This window comes from Macaca nemestrina, chromosome 14, assembly GCF_043159975.1.
Source record: "Macaca nemestrina isolate mMacNem1 chromosome 14, mMacNem.hap1, whole genome shotgun sequence".
NCBI classification, from domain to species: domain Eukaryota; kingdom Metazoa; phylum Chordata; class Mammalia; order Primates; family Cercopithecidae; genus Macaca; species Macaca nemestrina.
Window position 1 is genome coordinate 25628254 of NC_092138.1, and position 22041 is coordinate 25650294.

The 22041-nt window shown below is 40.8% G+C and overlaps 1 protein-coding gene across 2 annotated transcripts; it reads left to right on the top strand.

The window, feature by feature from the left end:
• Positions 1-331: 331 nt before the first annotated feature.
• Positions 332-10055, top strand: LOC105498671 (zinc finger AN1-type containing 5). Of its 2 annotated transcripts, XM_011770928.2 has the most exons (7): positions 342-878; positions 1967-2103; positions 4835-4994; positions 5406-5517; positions 6131-6234; positions 8875-9000; positions 9822-10055. In XM_011770928.2, exons 3-7 carry the CDS (start codon positions 4844-4846, stop codon positions 9968-9970), a joined length of 642 nt encoding a protein of 213 aa, XP_011769230.1. In that variant the 5' UTR covers positions 342-878; positions 1967-2103; positions 4835-4843; the 3' UTR covers positions 9971-10055. The 2 variants fall into 2 exon arrangements, with proteins under 2 accessions (XP_011769232.1, XP_011769230.1); XM_011770930.2 differs by lacking the exon at positions 1967-2103 and having other exon boundaries at positions 332-878.
• Positions 10056-22041: the final 11986 nt, after the last annotated feature.

Here is a 22041-nt window from a genome sequence, read left to right on the forward strand (position 1 = left end):
GGCTGGAGACAAAGCGTGAGAACTAGGATGGCGAAAAACGGGTTTGAATGAGAAAATCCGAAGGAGTGAGGCTGAGGGCGGACAATTGGGTTAAAAATAGAAACACATCCTCCACAGGACTCGCTCTTTCCAGCTCCACCCTAGGGGCCGACCGCCAGGCCAGTGGCTGGGCTCCACGAGAAGGCACAGCAACCCGGCTCGGCCCCGCCTCCCGGACCTACTGACAGGGCGCCGGGGGCGTGGCCTCGGACCCGCGACGTCACCGCGCTCCCCGCCGCCGCCGCCGTCGGGGTTTTCGCTGACGCACGGGTCCCGCCCCCTCCCCCTCTTTTTCCCCCACTGCCCGGGCGCCGGGCGGCCAGCGCGTTAGTCGGCCGGGACGCGGAGCTGTGTGCATCTCGTACGCGGGCTTGCTCGCTCCCGGGAGCCGCGCAGCTTCCCCGGCGGTGGCAGGAGCGGCGTAGAGTGCCATCAGCGGGCCCTTACGGCCCCCGGCCTCGCGGGGCGCGCTCCACTCGCCCTCCTCGTCCGCCCAACCTGCGGCCTGTGGAGGCGTGAGACGACAACGGGCGAGCGCCTTGAGCAGCGTTAGCCGCTGCGGCGTCCGGTCGTCCCTCCGCCTCCTCCTCGGCCCCCCCTCGCTTCCCTCCTCCCACTTCCCGAGCTCCGGCGTGTCCCGGCCACGCTCGGCGCTGCTGCAGGAACAAAGGAAGACCCCGCGGCGGCGGCGGCGCCACCTCCGCCTGCGGCTCCGACCCGCTCCCGGCCCGCGGCGGCGTCACCAGGGCGCCCGGCTCAGCCTTCCCGGAGGCCTCGGCCCGGCCTCATCGTGCCGGCTTCGCGCGTGAACCCGGCTTTCTCATTTGGGCCCCCGCAGGGTGAGTGATATGGGGTTGGGGGCGGGAGCCGGGCTGCTCGTTGCCGGGCCGGGGGCGGGAGTGAAGGGACCGGGGCGCCGCGGGCCAACGGCGAAGCCGGAGCAGGCCGCGGATGGCGGCGTCCGGGGGAGGGGAACCCGCCCGCCAGCCCAGGAAGCACAAAGACGGAGGCGTCATTCTGTCGTCGTGGCCCGAGGCCTGGCTCCTGGCGTCCCTGGCTCGCTCCACAGCACGGTCGGGAAACAATGCCCGGCGTGCCGCCTCTGCGGGGCCGGCATCTAGGCCGCTCGCCTTCCGCCCGGCCGCCCTTGGCGGCGGCGCCCGGCGTGGGCACCACGACCCAGAGAAACAAAGAGGCCGAGGCGGCGGCCGCGCCCCCTGGCCGCTGTAGCCCCCCCAGCTCTCCCCTCAGAGGAGCCCTTCGGGGTCGGGGATCGGCGTGGGGCCTGCAGGCGAAAGGCCGGCCGGGCCTGCTGAGCTGCTGTTCTGCATGACTCAGTGGTTTTTTGGAGAGGGCCCTGCTGGGCTTTACTGAGTGAGGCCTTTGCTTGGAGGGGGATGGGGGATCAGTGGGACCCGAACTTGTTCCAAAACCCGTTGGAACATGGGGCCGGGGGTTCTCCGGCGTCGTCTTTTGGGTTTCTCGACGTCGCGGGGTGTCTACCCTGAGATCCGTTTTCATGGAGGAAATGGAGCACCTTCTCCTTTGTTTGGTGCATTTAGGCTGATGAACGTGAAATTTTTTTGCTCGCTTTCCACGCACTCCGTGGAGCTGTGTTTTCGAGAAAGGGTCGGGTTCTCTTTATTGATTGAATGTCACCTAAGGATTTCATCTAAGGAGATTATTAAGATAAAGGAACACATAGGTCACACATCCCCGTTCTTAAACCTGGGATTTAGATGCCTAACCGTAAACGACTGTATTTTACTCTTTATTTTTAGGATTTTTTTAAAAAGTAGGCTTTCAGAACTCAATTGGTGAAAATATTGCAATTTTATCTTCAAAGTTTTTTCTTAAAATGTTTCCCCACGCCCCCCTAAAAAAATTAAGGATTTGTTGTAGTTCTCTCCTGTTTTCTATCTCCCAGGCCCTGAAAAGGAGCCTTTAAAAGTCAATCCTACTCCATTTGGCAAAGAGGGAACTGAAATCTGGAAAGTAAGGACTTGCCCAAGGTCACTGGCTTAGTGGCAGACTAGAGACTTGAACTCAGGTCTCAATTCCCAGGTGAGTGGGAATTCATGCCATGTCATCACATCATGTGCGCCTGGAAGAACTATATTCCATAGGTGTAAAAGCTCTTTGTTCAGAATTGGAATTGGAGAATTGTTCAGTTACTCAGATTTTTTTTTAAGCTGTAAGTTAGAGGAAGCCATAAACTTTATAAAATGTGCATTCTAGCTCTAACTGACAGAGCTGACACGTGCATGCCCAAGTTTCTAATTACTTTAAAATCAATAAATAGTAATGGTATTTTTTTCTAAAATATTTACAGGAAGGGAAATGCAATACCTAATGGGAACACACATCCCCCACTTCATCCCCTAAATCCTCACTAAATGAGGATTCTTTTTTACGCTGTCTCCACTGTGCTTAGTTTTTTATAAACAACCTTGACCATTTTAGCTTTGAGTGATTATGCTTTCATCTTCTAGATTAAGATTGTTCTGTAGTTTTTCCTACATTAGGAAAAAACTAGCAGCCTTTTTTTTTTGTTTTCTTATGTTAGATACATGAACGCTGCATCCTTAGTTCTTGGGGTTGTGTAGGAGTTGGCAGGCTTTGAGATATAAATAGAAGCTGATTTCAGAGGCCCCTGTTGACTAGGCTTTATGTGAGAGCCTCCATCCAGCTCAGCTTGTCACATTGCAGCCTTGTGACAGGCTGAAGCGCCCTCCCATGTGATCTAAGCTTCTGAGAAATATTAAAGCAAGCTGTGCACATGTGATGGCATTTAAAAGCTGGCTTTCTAGGGGAAAAAATATAAAAGATGGGAACCCATGTAGAAGACTCATGTTCTGGTGCTGCTTGTGTGTCTCGCAGTTGAAGGTTATTTATAATGGAATGAAAGTAGACATGTTCTCTGAAGGAAAGTTGGAATACTTTGTTATCTCAGAGTGTGAAATCTTTTTTTAGATGGAGTAGCCTCCATTTTATTTATCTAAAACAAAGATTTTTAAGAATCAGATTAACTAAAATTACTTATGCAGGTTGATCACTTGGCCTTAAACTTAAGCCAGTCTGCTTTTAAAGCCAGTGTCAGATGACACTGGACATTAGTGTAGAAAATGTGGGCTAGCACTTAAACTGGTTTTAGGAAATACCCAACTTTCATGCATAGGGCAAAAATTAACAGTTTTGTGATGGTGGGCATGCAAATATATACGTATTTATCATTTGAAAGCATTTTTTTGCTCTCATTATACTCAGCATTTAAAAACCCAGCTGAAAGTGTTTATTAATAAACTTTCTAAGTGATTTTGAAATGTTTACACTACCCTGCTCCAAAATGAGTCAGCTAAATTCCAGTTAATATTTAAAGAGACAGTGTCAACTAAATTAATACTATTATTCAAAATAAGTTGTGGATCTTGGTCACGCTGTACAAGCTATAGATAGTCTTAATATTTGTATGGTGCCCTTTTACTTGCAAAAGGGACGATAAAATGATTTGGGGAATAATTACCAGGGTTCCGGCCAGGTCCAAATCGGTTAGTCCCCTTCTCCCATCTTCTAATTTTGGTAGTTAATACTTGTTAAAACATCATTTTTTAATAACTCACTATAAAGTGTATTCTAGTATGTAGTAGTTGGAAAAAATGACTGTGACAAGTTACAGCACACAAATTTTCCTTTAGGCAAATTCTCTCATATTTTTTGTACATAAGCTTATACATATTTAAGATGACATGAAAACCCTCCACAACTTTATTTTAAAATAATTTTTCTTGAATATATATTTTCTCATCCAGTGGAAAACTTATTAATAATTTAGCACAGCGTTTAAGAAGACGTTTAGAAAAGCAAACCCTTGCTTGCAAACAAATGCTTGCTATGTAAAGCTTTCTGGTAACCCAGCATTGAATATTAACCATTACTAAAGGTTATGTATATATATTGACTTATTTTATTATATTGAATTTGAGCTTGGAACGATTATTATTTTCTGGTATGAGGAAGACAAGCACTTGTTAAAAATAATAGTGCCTTTGGCTGAGAAATCTGGTTCATAATTTGTGCATTGCAGGTTCCTAGGCACTGGCTTTAACATACTCTCAAACCTCAGATGGAGAACATAAAAGGAGTTTCATAAACCAGCTGACTCTAAATTTTTAAAGAGCTTTCTTGTTGGTGCCAAGGTAGCAGGAAGAGCTACGAGTTCTCTTTTCAGCCTTATATAAAGATGTTTCAGCATTTAAAAAGTATGGATGCTCTGCCTCAGCAGAATTGTCAAATTACTGATGAAGCCCAATAATATATACAGGTGCTAGTTTTAAGAAAGCTTTATTCATCCAGTTTAAAGAACCACCTATAAATATCAAGAGTCAGTAATTAATTGTGATTAGCCAATTAAGTAAAAGCATTTGAAATGGTCTGCCTGTAGTGCAGCAGAGTCAAAAGTAACTTAAAGGTACCAATTTCCCAAATTGATTAAAACATAACCCTGAGAGCTAGTAGACCTTTTCATAAATTGAAACCAAGAATAGTGATAGGTGAAAATATCCTAATAATTGATAAAATTTCTTTTTGGGTTTTTTTTTGAGGAGGGTGCTAAAACAGTTTGCCTTTTATAAAGGCCACAAAATATTGATAATTATCTCTGCCCACCCTTTTTAATGATTAACAGAATTTGGACTTTTATTAAAACTTGTGTAGAAATTACAGCGGTATAATGATGATTATATTAGACTATATTTTGGTGATAATGCTAATTTCTGAAATTTTGTTTCGTCTATAGCAGAAAAATATGGCTCAGGAGACTAACCAGACCCCGGGGCCCATGCTGTGTAGCACAGGATGTGGCTTTTATGGAAATCCTAGGACAAATGGAATGTGTTCAGTTTGCTACAAAGAACATCTTCAGAGGCAGCAGAATAGTGGCAGAATGAGCCCAATGGGTAAGTTATTTCCAAGGAAAAACGTATTTGAAGAACTGGTGGACAGAAAATATAGAACCAAGAATTGGGGCTGAGAATGCTGAAAGCCCATGGAGAGAACACCTGACAAGAGCTTGAAATTCAAGCAACAGCCCACGTGCTTGACATGACTGATCAGGAATAAATGACTATCTACAAGCATCTTCTAGCTTTTCAGTTTTCTTTTTTGAGATTATTTTGTTTCACACTTGTGTTCATTGGATTGACTTTTTAATATTTTTTTGTTTGGACACTCAAGTGTAGGATTACAGCACAGTGAATGCTTATATCACTAACCTAATTAAATGCAAGTATTTGTTACTTACTACGTCTTGATACTAAATGAGTTTTTGTAGTGTTCATTTGTTCCTTACAAATCCTTTCTTTAAATAGGGACAGCTAGTGGTTCCAACAGTCCTACCTCAGATTCTGCATCTGTACAGAGAGCAGACACTAGCTTAAACAACTGTGAAGGTGCTGCTGGCAGCACATCTGAAAAATCAAGGTAAGATTGAACATTTCAGAGTCTTTATGGTATTACAAAGAGGAAACCAAGATGTGTCTGTACGGGAGTCCAGTAATAAGGATGTTAATATATCAGATGCCCTTGGCTTTGCATTGTTGCTTAATTGAGGATTTCATGTCTTTTAATACATGACTCTTAAGTCATTGAGTAAAGATGTATATTACAACCTACTCCCTAACCCCCTCAAGGATATTGTGTTGGAAATGCTGTGCTTTTTTATTTCTTTGTTAACTGAGGTTTAGGGATTGTCAAGTGAGACTGTAGACTATTTTATTGGGCAAAACAAGGTGTTTTGGCAGAGCTGCTCTTTTGCCCTTAAACAAGTTACAGGCACAGCTAAAAATCCCTAGTGGGTTGTAGAATATAGTAACCTATACAAAATGCAGCCTCGAGTTGATGAGCCATTTATCAAACTTTTTTCTCAACCGTTTATGCTGGGCATCCAGTATCTTTTTTTTTAAATTTTAGGTTATCTAGCTCCATTTACTCATTTTGGAAATATTATATAATTTAAAGTTGAACTGACAACTTAATCATTGTCTCAAGAAGTACCCTTAACAGCTTTAAAAATTGTTTGCTTGAACTCAAATAGAAATGTGCCTGTGGCTGCCTTGCCTGTAACTCAGCAAATGACAGAAATGAGCATTTCAAGAGAGGACAAAATAACTACCCCGAAAACAGAGGTGTCAGAGCCAGGTATGTCATTTAATACTCGTTCAGTTCTGAATCTGATAGTGCATTCTTTCCTTCCCATTGAAGGACCAAAGAGGAGGGAGAGCTTATAAAATACAGGCCAAGCAAAGAACTACTATCTTTAAAAGTATCTTGAAGTGTAAAATAGTCATATTTATTGTCAGTTTCTTCTCTGCTCATCCCCTACACTATTCTCATGTACATAATGGGCAAAGTCTGTAATCTGGAGATTGGATGTGTTAAAAAATTGATGAAGTTAAATTTCAAGGTCATAAAGAATAATTTTATAATTAAAAGTAGTAACTGTTTAGTTTTGATATTGTCAATGTTGTAGAAAACTTTTAAGTAAAACAACATACTTGAACATTAAAACTTATTTGAAGTGCAATATTCCTGTCATATATTTTGTGGGAGTTTAAAAGTCAGTGTGGAAAGGCATTTTGGTTTTCATGAGATGTGGTGACTTTGGAAACTTTTCTTATATAGCACAACCAGAAGTGCCCTAATGGTGCAAGAAGACTGACTTGAATTACCTGTACTAGGCCCTAGAACAAAGATTTCTGTACTTTATGTAATGCACATAGCTTTTTTGATCAATTTGTTCTTTTTTGGCAGAGTGCTGATTAAATGCAATATGAAACTTCTGTTGTGAAAAAATTGTGTCAGTGGTTATACAATCTGCTTTGGAGGCTGGCTTTTGCTAACAGCAGTCAAGTTTGTTTATTGTGTTAATCTTACAAAGTTAAGGCCAAATTCTGAAGTTTGGCAGGTGAAACTATATTTGGCATTCTGAAATGAGCTCCATCCTTAAAAAGCTGACCACATTAGTGTGCCCATGATGCCTTTGTTTGGGTTTTTTTGTTTTTGTTTTTTAAATACAAAATTACTCTGACCTTGGAAGAATAGTCTTGGGTTAGAGCTAGTCTGCATTTATTACTTAGTAGGCATTCTGTGGTTCACTGCTATTTGCCTTTTCTGTATCATTTTCTTCTTCCCCCTTCCCTTGTTTCGGGAGCCACAGTTCATTTTTCAGGTGTGGCCAAAGAAATGGCTGACACCTTCCCTCTACCCCATACAACTATTCCCATAGATTATTCTTTATCCTCATGACATCAGGAAAAACTTTAACGTTGTCACAGTAGCAGTAGCTGGAATATTGTTCATTTAGTCTAATATTAGGCTAATTCTCCCAGTAGATGCATTGCTAATGCAATTGAATTATAAATTTGGGCAGAGTTTTAGAGAAAATTGCCATTAAACTAGCTTGCTGTAGGAGCTTATCTATATGCTAATAGTATTGGTGCTGGCCTATTTGGGCAGTAATTTCAGTATTACATATATAAATTTGCTATTGTTACCATTTGGATTAATATTAAAACCTGAGTTCATAGAATTTGGGGTGTAGTTGAATTATATGTAAGTAGATGTAAATTTTGGTATTTTGTTTAAAGAACTAGTGGCAGTGTGGGCTTTAGTATAGTAATCTGCTATTTTTTGTTCATTGTGAGAAATTTTACTGATGCCATGTGTGCCCTGAAACTTAAAGCCTTTTTAGGTGGAGGAACGGTAGAAGCTATCTCTGTCCAAAGTGGATGCCCGTTTTAGATAAGATTCTTGTTCTGCCTGTGGAATCCTTAATAGTTTAAAATCAGAACTTCTTGAGTAGTTTCTAAAGACTGTTTGCCGATCTTTTTTTAAAAAGCAAGCTTTAAAAAAAATCTTTCAAGTCTTCCTATAACGTTTAGTGCACCGTGAAAATGGTAAAATGATTTTGTTTTGGAATTTTTGGATCTGATATTGATTTAGGGATGAATGGTTTGGGTTTTATTTGTCAAAATTTGCTGTTTACATCTACAGGAGTTGTTTTTTTCTTTTTCTGTAAGCATAAAATCAATGATTTATAGGCAACTGCCTGAAAGTTGTTGGCTACTCTTATTTACTGAGATGTAATGAATTTGAACTTCCCTGATTGAAAAGTTTAGGAAATTGTAATGTGGAAAAACTGAGCATATGATTAACATCTCCTAGCTCTTTAAAAACAATTAGGATTTTGGCTGTTACAAGTGTTTTAAAGGAATTTCTTGAGTGAAACCGTCATTGTATAAAATTAGAGAAGCAAGTAGCATAGTGATTGGCAGGAATTTCTCAGATTTGAAAGACGTTCTGGTGTTAAAATGGAAAATTTTGTTTAAAGTTTGTATTTTCTTTTTTTTTTTTTTTTTTTTTGAGACGGAGTCTGGCTCTGTTGCCCAGGCTGGAGTGCAGTGGCGCGATCTCAGCTCACTGCAAGCTCTGCCTCCCGGGTCCACTCCATTCTCCTGCCTCAGCCTCCCAAGTAGCTGGGACCACAGGCTCCCGCCACCTCGCCCAGCTAATTTTTTGTATATTTAGTAGAGACAGGGTTTCACCATGTTAGCCAGGATGGTCTCGATCTTCTGACCTCGTGATCCGCCTGCCTCGGCCTCCCAAAGTGCTGGGATTACAGGCGTGAGCCACCGCACTAGGCCTTAAAGTTTGTATTTTCAAGGAAGGCTTCTAAACATTTTTATCAAGAATCTTCCTGGTTCTCTTACATACTTCCTTTTTTGACTTAAATGTTAGCCAGTTAATGCTTGACAAATTTTGTGTTTTTGTCCTTTTCAGTTGTCACTCAACCCAGTCCATCAGTTTCTCAGCCCAGTACTTCTCAGAGTGAAGAAAAAGCTCCTGAATTGCCCAAACCAAAGAAAAACAGATGTTTCATGTGCAGAAAGAAAGTTGGTCTTACAGGTATTACAAAACAAAAGACAATGTGTGTTTTGCTTCCTGCAGTTAACAAGGAGCTTTTGGTCACTCCCTAAGAGTGGTTGGTCTTGCGCGCGCGCGCGCGCACACACACACACACACGCCTGACTAGCTGTAGTCTAGGAAAGGTGGGGAAGGTGGTATTGGGGTGGAAGGAAGTTGGATTTTGCTTCCATTTGCCTCCTAATCATATGAAACTATTAACTCAGGCCCTCTTATTTTATTTTATTAGATTGATAAGTTTTTGTATACCTAGGGAAAATGTTACTGAACTAACAGTAAGTGCCACCTACTTTGAGCTATGCAGAGAATGTTCTAGGTGCTTTTTTTCTTGTCTCCTTTAAATCTCAGACCTTGATGGTTGTTTCCACTTGAGGAAACATAACTTAAGATACGGTAGGACTGTGTTTTGAATCCAAGTTAGTCTAACTCCAGAGCCTGTGTAAATTTTATCCTATTTTGCATCTACAGGAGTCGATAGAGGGAGAACACCTGGTAGAAATTAGCTGGCAGGTAGCCCATTTTGTTTTCTCCACGTGGTTTGGCTTACCAAACACTTCCCTATTACCCTTGCAAGGAAAGACTGAACATAGTTATTTGAATTTCTCACCGTGTCAGAGGAAGTTAGAAGTTCCCTTTCCAGGTTAACATGATAGACTCTTTTTCAGGAGTTCACTGTGTCTTATCACCAGGAAGTGGAAGAAAGGAGTTCACTGTCTTTTAGGTTACAAAGCAATGAAAATCTGACTTTTTTTTCTTTTAATTGGCTCAAGTTCTCAAGTGACTCTACTTCTTCATTTGTACAGGGTTTGACTGCCGGTGTGGAAATTTGTTTTGTGGACTTCACCGTTACTCTGACAAGCACAACTGTCCATATGACTACAAAGCAGAAGCTGCAGCAAAAATCAGAAAAGAGAATCCAGTTGTTGTGGCTGAAAAAATTCAAAGAATATAAATTACTTCTTGTGAAGAGACTGAAACTTTGTTTTTATTTTAATATATCGTAGGAAAACATTAAAGAGCAGATGCATGGCCATTTTTCTTTGATGTTCTCCAGAGTTTTACTTTACACTTGTCTGTCTTATAATTGATATTTTAGGATGTTTGGGTGTTTGTTACAGGCAGAATTGGATAGATACAGCCCTACAAATGTATATGCCCTCCCCTGAAAAAAATTGGATGAAAATCTGCACAGCAAAGTGAAACACACAGATAATAGGAACAAAATATAGTTCCCATGTGCCAAACAAAATAAATGAAATCTGCATGTTTGCAGCATATCTGCCTTTTGGGAATGTAATCAAGGTATAATCTTTGGCTAGTGTTATGTGCCTGTATTTTTTAAAAATGGTACACCAGAAAAGGACTGGCAGTCTACTTCTACCATAGTTAAACTCCACCCTCTTTAATTTTACAACATGTTCTTTGGAAGCAGGAAGAAATGCTCATAAAGAGGATCAGACCTTCCTTCCCGTGAAACCAGTTTGGCGCCATATATAAGCCTGGTTAAATTGGTCATCTAAAGCTGTCAAATAAGACATTCTGTAAAAGGTAAACATCGAAACTGGTTATAAGTAAAACCATCAAGCCAACAACAGGGTCTTGAGATAATCTTTGAAGCTTATTGTGCTGGCCTGCACCAGAAGATGTCTGCATTACTCATTGCTAAAAATGTGTAGCACAGAACTGCACTAGAATTAATTTGTTTACAAGAAGAAATTTAAGCTCTACGTTTGGTTTTCACATACAGCAGCTCTATTGAATAACATGCATCTGAATTTTAAGTTGCAAAGGTATCTGAATAGTTAATTTTTCATGTGCATCTTTTGTCGAATGTTTTGGTTCAAGAAAGAATGTTTAAAGCTTTTTAAAAGACTTCAGTTCTTAATATAACTGTACCCTCCTGCATGGAAAATCATAACCAACATGGCTGCAGTAGACTTCTTAGTGGTATCCAGCACCACTTGCAGAGGGCTGCTTTATCATATTGTACTTGGGTGTAGGACTCTAGTGTTCTTGGGTGTATTGCATGGGCTGCATTATCTACAGCATTGTACAATAACAACTAGAAAAGGCAGTATACTTCACTGATGCTTGTCTGGTAATATCACTTCTGTGTTATAATGGAAGGTTTTTTGTGATGTATGAAACTTGTGTTTTTTATATATAAATGAGTATAGTTAGTGTTGTGGTAATGCCTGTTTTCATCTGTAAATAGTTAAGTATGTACACGAGGCACTACTTCTGATTTATTGCAGTGTTCAGTCCTAGTTTTTACTTTTATTCTTAAAGCATTCAGTTTTGCTTTCAATTTTATGTACCTTAGTTCTGAGTTAGACCTGCAGATGTGTACAGATAGTTCATATTTATGTATTGCACATAATCATGCTATTCAGCATTGATGCTATATTGTATTATGTAAATAATAAAAAGCCATGTACAGAGGGAAACTTCACTTGTTCATTGGGTTTTTAAGCCATAGTTGGAATCCTAAAGGGGGAAATTAGAAAATGTTACTTTGCATGGCTATACTGTAAATTTTTTTTTCTTTGCCATCCCTGAACTTGTTCAAGTGATACGAGATATTAGAAGCATTTTCAGGTATGGTACTTTATTTCTGAAGTATTCAATAGGCACCATTGGGATTTAAACCGTTTTAAAATTTGAGGAACAAGAAATGAAATTTGAACAATTGGGGCCTATCCCCCTTCTCCATGTTGTAAAAGATGACGTTTTATGATAATTCTGAAGAAAGTAGGTATTTGTTTACAAAAACGCTTGTTTCATTTCTGTTTTACGTTTGGCTCTAATACAGGGATTTGGTCTTTGCAGAGTTTATGCCAGATCATAAAGAACAAGGGGTGACAAGTACATGTTAACTTTGACTGGGGTAAATGAATACCAGAGTGCAACTGTTGCTTCTCTGTGATGGAGTTTGGGATGGAAATACCCTAGTTTTTATCTGTCAGTTCCTCGCATGCTGCTACTTTTGCTTCAAGTTGGGGAGGTACGTGTGTATGTCAAAGTTCCTATACTGACATAGAGTAGTATTTCTCTGAGTATGAAAAGTCATAATTGAGTTGAAAATCTAGAAGTTGAAGATTTAGAAGGGGAACTTAATTTTTCAAGTTAAAAATGAAGTCAGAATGGTATATAGAAGTTAAGATGAGCCCTCAGACTCCATTGCTCTGAAGGTCTGAGTAGTAGCAAGATACAGGCAGTTTTTTGTTTTTTGTTTTTGCTCTTGTTGCCCAGGCTGGAGTGCAATGGTGTAATACTGGCCCACTGCAACCTCTGCCTCCTGGGTTCAAGCGATTCTCCTGCCTCAGCCTCCCAAGTAGTTGGGATCACAGGCACCTGCCACCACACCTGGCTAATTTCTGTATTTTTAGTAGAGATGAGTTTCTCCATGTTGATCAGGCTGGTCTCGAACTGCTGACCTCAGGTGATCTGCCTGCCTGGGCCTCCCAAAGTGCTGGGATTACAGGCATGAGGCACCGTGCCCGGTAGATCAGTAGTTGTTTTTCACAAGAAACATTAAAACGGATGAGAACAGGGTTGTCTATTGACTGGGAAGAAAGGGAATCAGTGTGTAAGGCACTTGAGAGGGTTCTTGCATTCAAACCTGAATGCAAGGCCATGAAGTCCTTTGAAATGTACAGATATTAAACACTTTAATATACCATGTTTCCTTTACATAAGCAGACAAATCTTTACACCTCCACCACCTGAAGTTTTCTTAAGCTATGACCACATGAATTCGCAGTATAAATGGGTGAGTCCTTTTTAAAAACCTCATCTTCAGTGTGCCTGATCTGTAAAACTAGAGCCTCAGGTGTGATCCTAGGTAGGCTTCCCACAACATGGATTAGTTTGCAAGGGAAAGTTGTTTCTGCGCAGTATGGCATAGTGATTAAGATGAGGGATCCTGGAATCAGCCGTGATTTTGGGCAAGTTATCTTAGGTCCACTTTGGACTGCTTCATCTCTTAAATGAGGACAGCAACCACCTACTTCAGGAATATGAAGGTGACAACACTTAAAAGTGTGCCTGGCACATTGTATTTGCTATTGTCTTAATGTCCTGGAATAATGGTTTCTATAACTTGGGAAGAAAACTATTTGAGAACAAGATTGGTTACATCAAGTTGTATAGTGAAAAGATCTGTTATTTAAACTTGCAGTTTAAAGTCGTTAGAATCACTCTTTTCCGTAAGGCTTTCTTTGCAAGAGATCTGCATTAAATAAAGTTGCTAGCAAATAACTAAATTTGGGCAAATAATCTAATAATAGCAAGATGATAAGTGTACTATTACTGTATTTTGGGAGTTGGTAATACATTCACATGGATTTATCAATACACATTGAGAAGCAAAGCCTCTCAAGCTGTCCCAGATCCTCCATTCCAAAGCCACACATCTTAGGTAACTCATAGTTTAGTTTGGAAAGGTTAATCTCTTCCATATCATGTAAATATTTGAATATGTACAAAGACTTAATTTGACTCTTGTCCTTTTTTTGTTTGTTTGTTTGTTTTTTGTTTTTTTTTTTTTTTTTTGAGACGGAGTCTCGCTGTGTCTCCCAGGCTGGAGTGCAGTGGCGTGAGCTCGGCTCACTGCAAGCTCCGCCTCCCGGGTTCACGCCATTCTCCCGCCTCAGCCTCCCAAGTAGCTGAGACTACAGGCGCCCGCCACCACGCCCGGCTAGTTTTTTGTATTTTTAGTAGAGACGGGGTTTCACCATGTTAGCCAGGATAGTCTCGATCTCCTGACCTCGTGATCCACCCGCCTCGGCCTCCCAAAGTGCTGGGATTACAGGCTTGAGCCACCGCGCCCGGCCTCATTTTTGTTTTTTTGAGAGGGAGCCTCGCCCTATCACCCAGGCTGGAGTAGAGTGGCACAATCTCGGCTCACTGCAAGCTCCGCCTCCTGGGTTCACGCCGTTCTCCTGCCTCAGCCTCCCGAGTAGTTGGGACTACAGGCGCCCGCCACCATGCCCGGCTAATTTATTTTTTATTTTTTATTTTTTGTATTTTTAGTAGAGATGGGGTTTCACTGTGTTAGCCAGGATGGTCTCATCTGACCTCGTGATCTGCCCGCCTCCACCTGCTAAAGTGCTGGGATTACAGGTGTGAGCCACGGCGCCTGGCCGACTCTTGTCTGTTTGAATGCAAAGTTCTCAATAGTGGTTTTTGTCCGTAAGTATTAGCTTATAATTTTGGAGAGTGATGGGTATGGTTGCTGGTTGATGAGCAATAAGATTATGTAGCCTTAAACTACCTAGAAGAGTTTCTATGGGTGAGGCAACAGGCTGTTAACAAAAAGAAACTGGAAATAGTTTCTCCTGTTTGTACAACCTGCTTTAAAAACAAGTGTACATGTAGAACAGAATACAAAAGTGCCATTTAATACTTTATAGCTATTTCCATGCACAAGTGCTGGTTTTATATTTATATGAAAGCAAAGACTGTTCCTGTGTTTTCTTCCAGAGTATTTCTGTTACAGCTGTAGAAGTAAAGTTAATACTGTTTTGTGCCATAAATGTAAGACTCCATTTTGTCTGCAACTGCTAAGTGCCACTTTCCTTTTGTTATGGGTAGGGATGTTGCTAAGGATACTTAAGTACTTAACAGCAAGATGAAAGAAGTTACAGATTATTTTCTAGTTGGCTAATCTGTGTTGAATATATTTTTTATGATCATTTTTATTGACACCACAGAACCTCAGACTATATATTGATAATGTAACCAAAGCTGCTCAGGAATTGGAGTAATTTTTCAGTCAACTCAGAAGTTAATAGGAAATCCTTATTATACATTCTTAAATTTTAGATTAGTGCAAGAACTATTAACAAAACATTAAGCACTTACCTTGTAGAGCTCAGGCATCCGCCAGGAAAAAAAAAATACAAATAGCCTAATGACCTCATCTTAAATACTTGAGTCTGGGTAAATTTTTCAGACTGATCTTGTGAATATAGTCCAGGATAAATTTAAAATGTTGGCTGGTCCTTGCTATGTAATATGCTTCTGCCCTCTTGTCCCTTCCCATCACTAAAAATGTATTCAAACATGCAAACAATGCCAGTTAACAAATATGATTTAGATTTTCTGTTGTGTGGTATTCGTCTACTATTATAGAACCTCAAGCATTTCTCTAAAGAAAACTCTTACACATCTTGGTGTTGTGGTTTCATGTCCACCCTAATGAGAAAAGTTCTTCCTTAGTAGGGTCATTTTTCCTGAGGAACCCCTCCCATAGATTTATCCCATAGTAGGCCTTATAAATAATATCCACATACTAAAATTATTTGGCTTCTAATGTTAAGTTTTACACTAATTGATATTGTAAAAGTAACTCTACAGTCAAAAGTTGTAATACTTAAGAATAATCTGCCATCCAAGCCATTAACCTTTAGCATCTGTGTTATATTTAAAAATGCCTGCTAAAATTGTGTATGCATAAACAAGTTTTGTTTTTAGTTATGCTGTGGCTTATTTGGTTGGCGTGAAAATTAGATTGCTTTGCATATCTGGGGTAGCATAACCAGTTTTATCAGTGGCTAGATTATATCAGATGACAAAAATAACTTGAGACTTCAGAGGTTTGATAAATAAAGTGATGATACTTATTAGAAGTGGATGCAATCTATAGCCATCAAAATGTGACGCATTCATATTCAGGCATGGTCCTTTAGCTTTGGAGTGATAGGCACTTTTATTTGAGTCTTTGAATGAAAGACAGGCTTTTAAAGTGGATTAAAGGATAGCAGTTTTTACTTGATAAGTTGGGACCCATGGTAACAGCAAGCATCCCACTTATAACTGGTGTCCATTCAGGAAAAAACATGTAACCATTATGTGACTCTACAAAGAAGATGATTACACTGGTAAAAAATACTAAGTGAAAAAAAAAAACACCTAGTAAAAAATACTAAAAGGATTACATTAGTGAAGATTCAGGGTGCGAAGGTGTGAAGTAAAAGGAGAGAAGATTAACAGAATAGGTTTACCTTTATTTGATCTGCTTACAGGGATCTATCTTCCACGGTGACTAATTCTCCTATTTTGGTGAAACTTTTCAGGTTGATGGGTTTAACAAGAGTAGTATAAATCCAAAATTTTCCATTTTAAGGTCATGATTTTATTTTTTACTCTGTGGTTCTTAAACACAATTTACTTCATTTTATATAACACCTGCCAAGAACAGCCTAATAAAATTAAACAAGATCTGGTTTAGGTTTAACAAAATTAAAATGTGTTTAACAAAACCTAGAAATGATGTGAATTTGCTCCTAGGAAACACTGAAAGCATGTGAAAGGAATAGCACTCCAATCCAGCAGTTTATTTTATTTGTGCTTTTTAATAATTGCTGTTTTAAATTCTCTAAGGAGTTGATAATACATAGTCGTTTCTGTTTGGCTTTGAAGTGATCCAAGTATATGTATGTGGTTTGTTTTATAAAACAACCACAAAATATAGTCTATGAACATATGCAGAGTGATCAGAAAGTCTCCCATTCTCTAGGCCAGAAACATCATGAATGCTCTCATATCTGATTAAATGCTGACTGAGACATCTCAAACTCTACCTTTTGTCCAAACTAGAGGAGTTTTTGACAATTTTTCTGGACTGGGGAGGTATTTTTCAAAGATCCCTATTTTAGGAATCAAAAGGGAATCTAGGAAAATTGCTTATTTGATCTACAAACTGATAAGCTGAGAACCTATCATATTGAAAATGATTAAATACTCTATAAAATCAGTAGTTTACCAAAAATAGAAAACGTTTAATTACTTCTATTTATTTATTTATTTAGAGACAGTCTCACTCTGCCACCTAGGCTGGAGTGCAGTGGCACAATCTCGGGTCACTGCAACCCCCACCTCCTGGGTTCAAGTGATTCTCCTGCCTCACTCAGCCTCCTGAGTAGCTGGGATTACAGGCATGGACCACCGTGCCCAGCTAATTTTTCTATTTTCAGCAGAGATGGGGTTTCACTATGTTGGCCAGGCTAGTCTCAAACTCCTGACCTCTGTTGATCCACCCGCCTCTGCCTCCCAAAGTGCTGGGATTTCAGATGTGAGCCACCGCACCTGGCCTTAATTACTTATTTAGAATGCTGTCTACCAATGGTTCTTGTGCCAACAGCTGTGCTTTAAATTCCCTACCAGTGCCTTTCAATATAATTTTTTTTTTTTTTTTTTTTTTTTTTTTTTTGAGATGGAGTTTCACCTTTGTTGCCCAGGCTGTAGTGCAATGGCATGATCTCGACTCACCGCAACATCCACCTCCTGGGTTCAAGCAATTCTCCTGCCTCAGCCTCCGAAGAAGCTGGGATTACAGGCATGCCCCACCACACCTGGCTAATTTGTATTTTTAGTAGAGACAGAGTTTCTCCATGTTGGCCAGGCTGGTTTCAAACTCCTGACCTCAAGTGATCTGCCTGCCTAGGCCTCCCAAAGTGCTGGGATTACAGGCGTGAGCCACTGCGCCCGGCCTCCAATAGAATTTAATGTAGGCCAACATGTAATTTAAAAATTTCTAATAGCCACATTTTAAAATGTGCTATATGTACTATCTTCAATTTCTTAGAGCATATCTCAATTAAAAGTAGCCACATTTCAAATGCTCACTACTCGTATGTGGCTATTACTTTGTAGTGTATTATGCCTTTCTTGTGTTGCTGTAAAGAAATACCTGAGGTCAAGTAATTTATAAAGAAAAGAGGTTTAATTGGCTCGCAGTTCCGCAGGCTATACAGGAAGCATGGCAGCGTCTGCTTCTGGGGAAGCCTCAGGGAGCTTTTACTCAAGGCAAAGTGGGGGCAGAAGGAAGAGAGAGAAGGTTGAGGTGCCACACACTTTTAAATGACCAGATCTCACAACAACTCATTATCACAATGACAGCAGCAAGGGGATATGGTGTTAAACCATAAGAAATCACCCCCATGATCCATTCACCTCCCACCAGGCCCCACCTCTAGCACTGGGGATTACAGTTCAACATGAGATTTGGGCGGGGACAAATATCCAAACTGTGTCACATAGCACACTCCTAGACTGTGCTTAAAGTCATCTTTAAGGACTCTAGACAATTGTCACAGCTAATCAAATCTGCCCAATGATGTGCAGTCCCTTATACAGAAGCCCATATTGGTTTGAACATAATACTTGGTACTGAATAATAGCATTTCAAACTTTAAAGGTCGTTTTTCAGCGGTACACTTTCTTTTCTCCCCTCCCCTCCCCTCCCCTCTCCTCTCCTCTTTTCTTTTCTTTCTTTTCTCACTCTGTCACCCAGGCTGGAGTACAATGGCATGATCTCGGCTCACTGCAACCTCTGCTTCCAGGGTTTAAGTGATTCTCCTGCCTCAGCCTCCCAAGTAGCGGGGATTACACGCATGCACCATGATGCCCCACTAATTTTTGTATTTTTAGTAGAGACGGGGTTTCCCCATGTTGGCCAGGCTGGTCTTGAACTCCTGACCTCATCTGATCCACCTGCCTCTGCGATTACAGGCATGAGCCACCATGCCTGGCCAGTGGTACACATTGGGTTTTTTTTTTTTTTTTTTTTTTTTTTTTTTTTGAGACAGGGTTTCACTGTTGTTGCCAAGGCTGGAGTGCAATGGCACAATCTCAGCTCACCGCAACCTCCGCCTCCCAGGTTCAAGCAATTCTCCTGCCTCAGCCTCCGAGTAGCTGGAACTACAGGCATGCACCACCACATCTGGCTAATTTTGTATTTTTAGTAGACACGGGATTTCTCCATGTTGGTTAGGCTGGTTTTGAACTCCCGACCTCTGGTGATCCACCCGCCTCTGCCTCCCAAAGTGCTGGGATTACAGGCATGAGCCACCGTGCCCAGCCAGTGGTACATATTTTTTTTTTTTTGAGACAAAGTCTGGCTCTGTCGCCCAGGCTGGAGCGCAGTGGCGCGATCTCGGCTCACTGCAACCTTTGCCTCCTGGGTTCACACCATTCTCCTGCCTCAGCCTCTCGAGTAGCTGGGACTACAAGCGCCCGCCACCATGCCCGGCTAATTTTTTGTATTTTTTAGTAGAAACAGGGTTTCACCATGTTCGCCAGGATGGTCTGGATCTCCTGACCTTGTGATCTGGCCGCCTCAGCCTCCCAAAGTGCTGGGATTACAGGCGTGAGCCACCGCGCCCAGCAAGTGGTACACATTTTTAAAGCTAAAGATCAAGAGCTGGATTTTAAAATGAATTAGATGTATGCTACTTAGTAGAAATAAAATGAAACAGGCCTGTTAAAGCTGTTACAAGAGGATTCTCCTGGTTTACATCTGTGGGAAGCTACAGTATCTTCTGGGAAGCCATTGAGAACTGAGATGAACAAACACGTTCCTATATTTGACACTGGGCATCTTCCTAAGGCCTAGGCATGCCACATGTGAGAAGGATAAGTGAGGCATTCATGGTTTCAGCTTTCAAGGAGATCATAAGCTAGTCCAATGGACAAAAATAATCTTCTGAATTACTAAATTGGTCATGTTAATTTTAGAACTGAAGAAGTAAATTCCATTGGAATTTCATGAAGATCAGTGGTCAGAATTTCAAAATTAATGTTGGATATTATTAGGTATAGATCATTACTTGAAGCCTCTTCTACCAGGGAAAACACACCTTACAAAATTTGTAACCATCGTAGGTGGAGAGTAAAATTTTCCTTCTAGGGTGGGAAAGTAAAGGAGTAGATGGTGGTTAGATACTGGCTTTGAAGTTTGTGACTCAAAAACTGTGACTCTGGGAAAGTTACTTACTCTTGAGTATCTTATTGCATTCATCTATGCAGACTTTAAGAATTAAAATTTTATATATATATATATATATATATATATAAATACATTTAGTCATGCTAAGCACATTGTGAGGGCTTAATAGAGATTCAGTGTTTTAAAATTGGTTTCAGGGCCGGGCACGGTGGCTCACACCTGTAATCCCAGCACTTTGGGAGGCCAAGGCGGATGGATCACGAGGTCAGGAGATCGAGGCCATCCTGGCTAACATGGTGAAACCCCCATCTCTACTAAAAAAAAATACAAAAAATTAGCTGGGTGTGGTGGCTGGCACCTGTAGCTCCTAGCTACTCAGAGGGAGGCTGAGGCAGAAGAATGGTGTGAACCTGGGAGGCGGAGCTTGCAGTGAGCCGAGATGGAGTCACTGCACTCCAGCTTGGGCGAGAGAGAGAGAGACTCCATCTCAAAACAAACAAACAAAAAAATTAGTTTCAACATGACTAATTACCTCTGCAAAAGGTTATATTCACAGATGTATAAGAGGCTAGATTCTGATCTATGGAGTGTAACAATTGGTCACTTTTTAATCAACTGAAATTCATTTGGTAGAATGGAAATGAAATTCCACCACTAGTTTCCTTGCGAGGCTGACAGGTCAAGCTGGGGTCCATAAGTCCCTGAAATTGCATGCAAAATTTGGTGTCTGTTTCTTGGTAGAATTTTTAAAGAGATCCATGACTCAAAGACCCACCATCTAAATGGCCTTCCTGTGGAGATACTTGAGCACCTTAAGAGAGAAGTACATGTTACACAAGCCAAGAATATCAAATCTGCTTTGCTTCTCTAAGACAATATCAGAAAAAAATGAAATACCTTTTCTCTTCTTTTTAGAGTCAACAACAATGGTTCCATGAACTGATGGAGAAAACAAATGCCTCTTATTAGAGGCAACAACGATAGTTCCATGAACTGATGGAGAAAATGAATTGGTGGGTCACAAATGTAGTCCTCTGGTTGGTCCTTTTAAAAATAACCTTGCCTTGCTATTTAGTTTGCTTTTTCCTGATATTTCTCTCCCACTCCTCTCAAACTCAGATCAGGGTCTTAAGATATCATGCTTTACACGATAACATGTGTTCGTAAGCCAAGAAATACGAATTTCAAGTGTGTCATCTTACATAGTAATTGTCTCAATCATGTAAGTCCAGATATTTTCTTATAGTCCTAGCTGATTCATCAAGGTACTGTTCTGAGTAATGGCGAGAAACTAAACCATCTATAACCTACTATTTCCAAGGCTAAAATAATAGAGAAGTTCAAATTTAGTCTGAGTCTGTTCAGGACAACAGCACTTGTTTATTACTAAGTGTTCCCTCTTTTGTTGTATACTTTCTCCCTGAACTTGTACCCTAGTTTGCTGTTGCTGGAGGGATGCCTGAGAATCAGTCTTTGAAACTCTTCTAATGTTTATAATCCTTCCCAATCCATTGGATCCAAATATTGAAAATGGATGAGATTTTCCTAAATCATGCTTAGAAAGGTAGCCCAAATCTTTTAGCATTCTCCAAAAATCAACTGGAGAGTTAAAAACAAACACACACACACATACACATATTTGGATCTCAATTCATTCCCATTGAATCAGAATGTATGGGACAATCTTTATTTTTGACAGCTCTCCCTAAGTGACTCTGTTAATTAGAATATACTTCTCCTAGGCCACGTGTGGTGGCTCATCTCTGTAATCCCAGCACTTTGGGAGGCTGAGGTGGGCAGATCACCTGAGGTCAGGAGTTTGAGACTAGCCTGACCAAAATGGAGAAACCCTGCCTCTACTAAAAAATACAAAATTAGCCGGACGTGGTGGCGCATGCCTGTAATCCCAGCTACTCAGGAGGCTGAGGCAGGAGAATCGCTTGAACCCAGGAGGCGGAGGTTGCAGTGAGCCAAGATTGCACTATTGTACTCCAGCCTGGGCAACAAGAGTGAAACTCTGTCTCAAAAAAAAAAAAAAAAAAAAAAAAAAAATATATATATATATATATATATATATATACTTCTCCTGGCTGGGCATGGTGGCTCATGCCTGTAATCCCAGCACTTTGGGAGGCCAAGGCAGGCAGATCATTTGAGGTCTACAGTTTGAGACCAGCCTGGCCAACATGGTGAAACCCTCTGTCTACTAAAAATACAAAAATTAGCCAGGTGTGGTGGCTGGTGCCTGTTATCCCAGCTACTCAGGAGGTTGAGGCAGGAGAATCGCTTGA

Coding starts and splice junctions, on each gene's coding strand:
- LOC105498671 (XM_011770930.2), top strand. CDS start 4,844: ATGGCTCAGGAGACTAACCAGACCCCGGGGCCCATGCTGTGTAGCACA. Junction 4,995..5,405: donor TGGCAGAATGAGCCCAATGG/GTAAGTTATTTC, acceptor TTCTTTAAATAG/GGACAGCTAGTGGTTCCAAC. Junction 6,235..8,874: donor AACAGAGGTGTCAGAGCCAG/GTATGTCATTTA, acceptor TGTCCTTTTCAG/TTGTCACTCAACCCAGTCCA.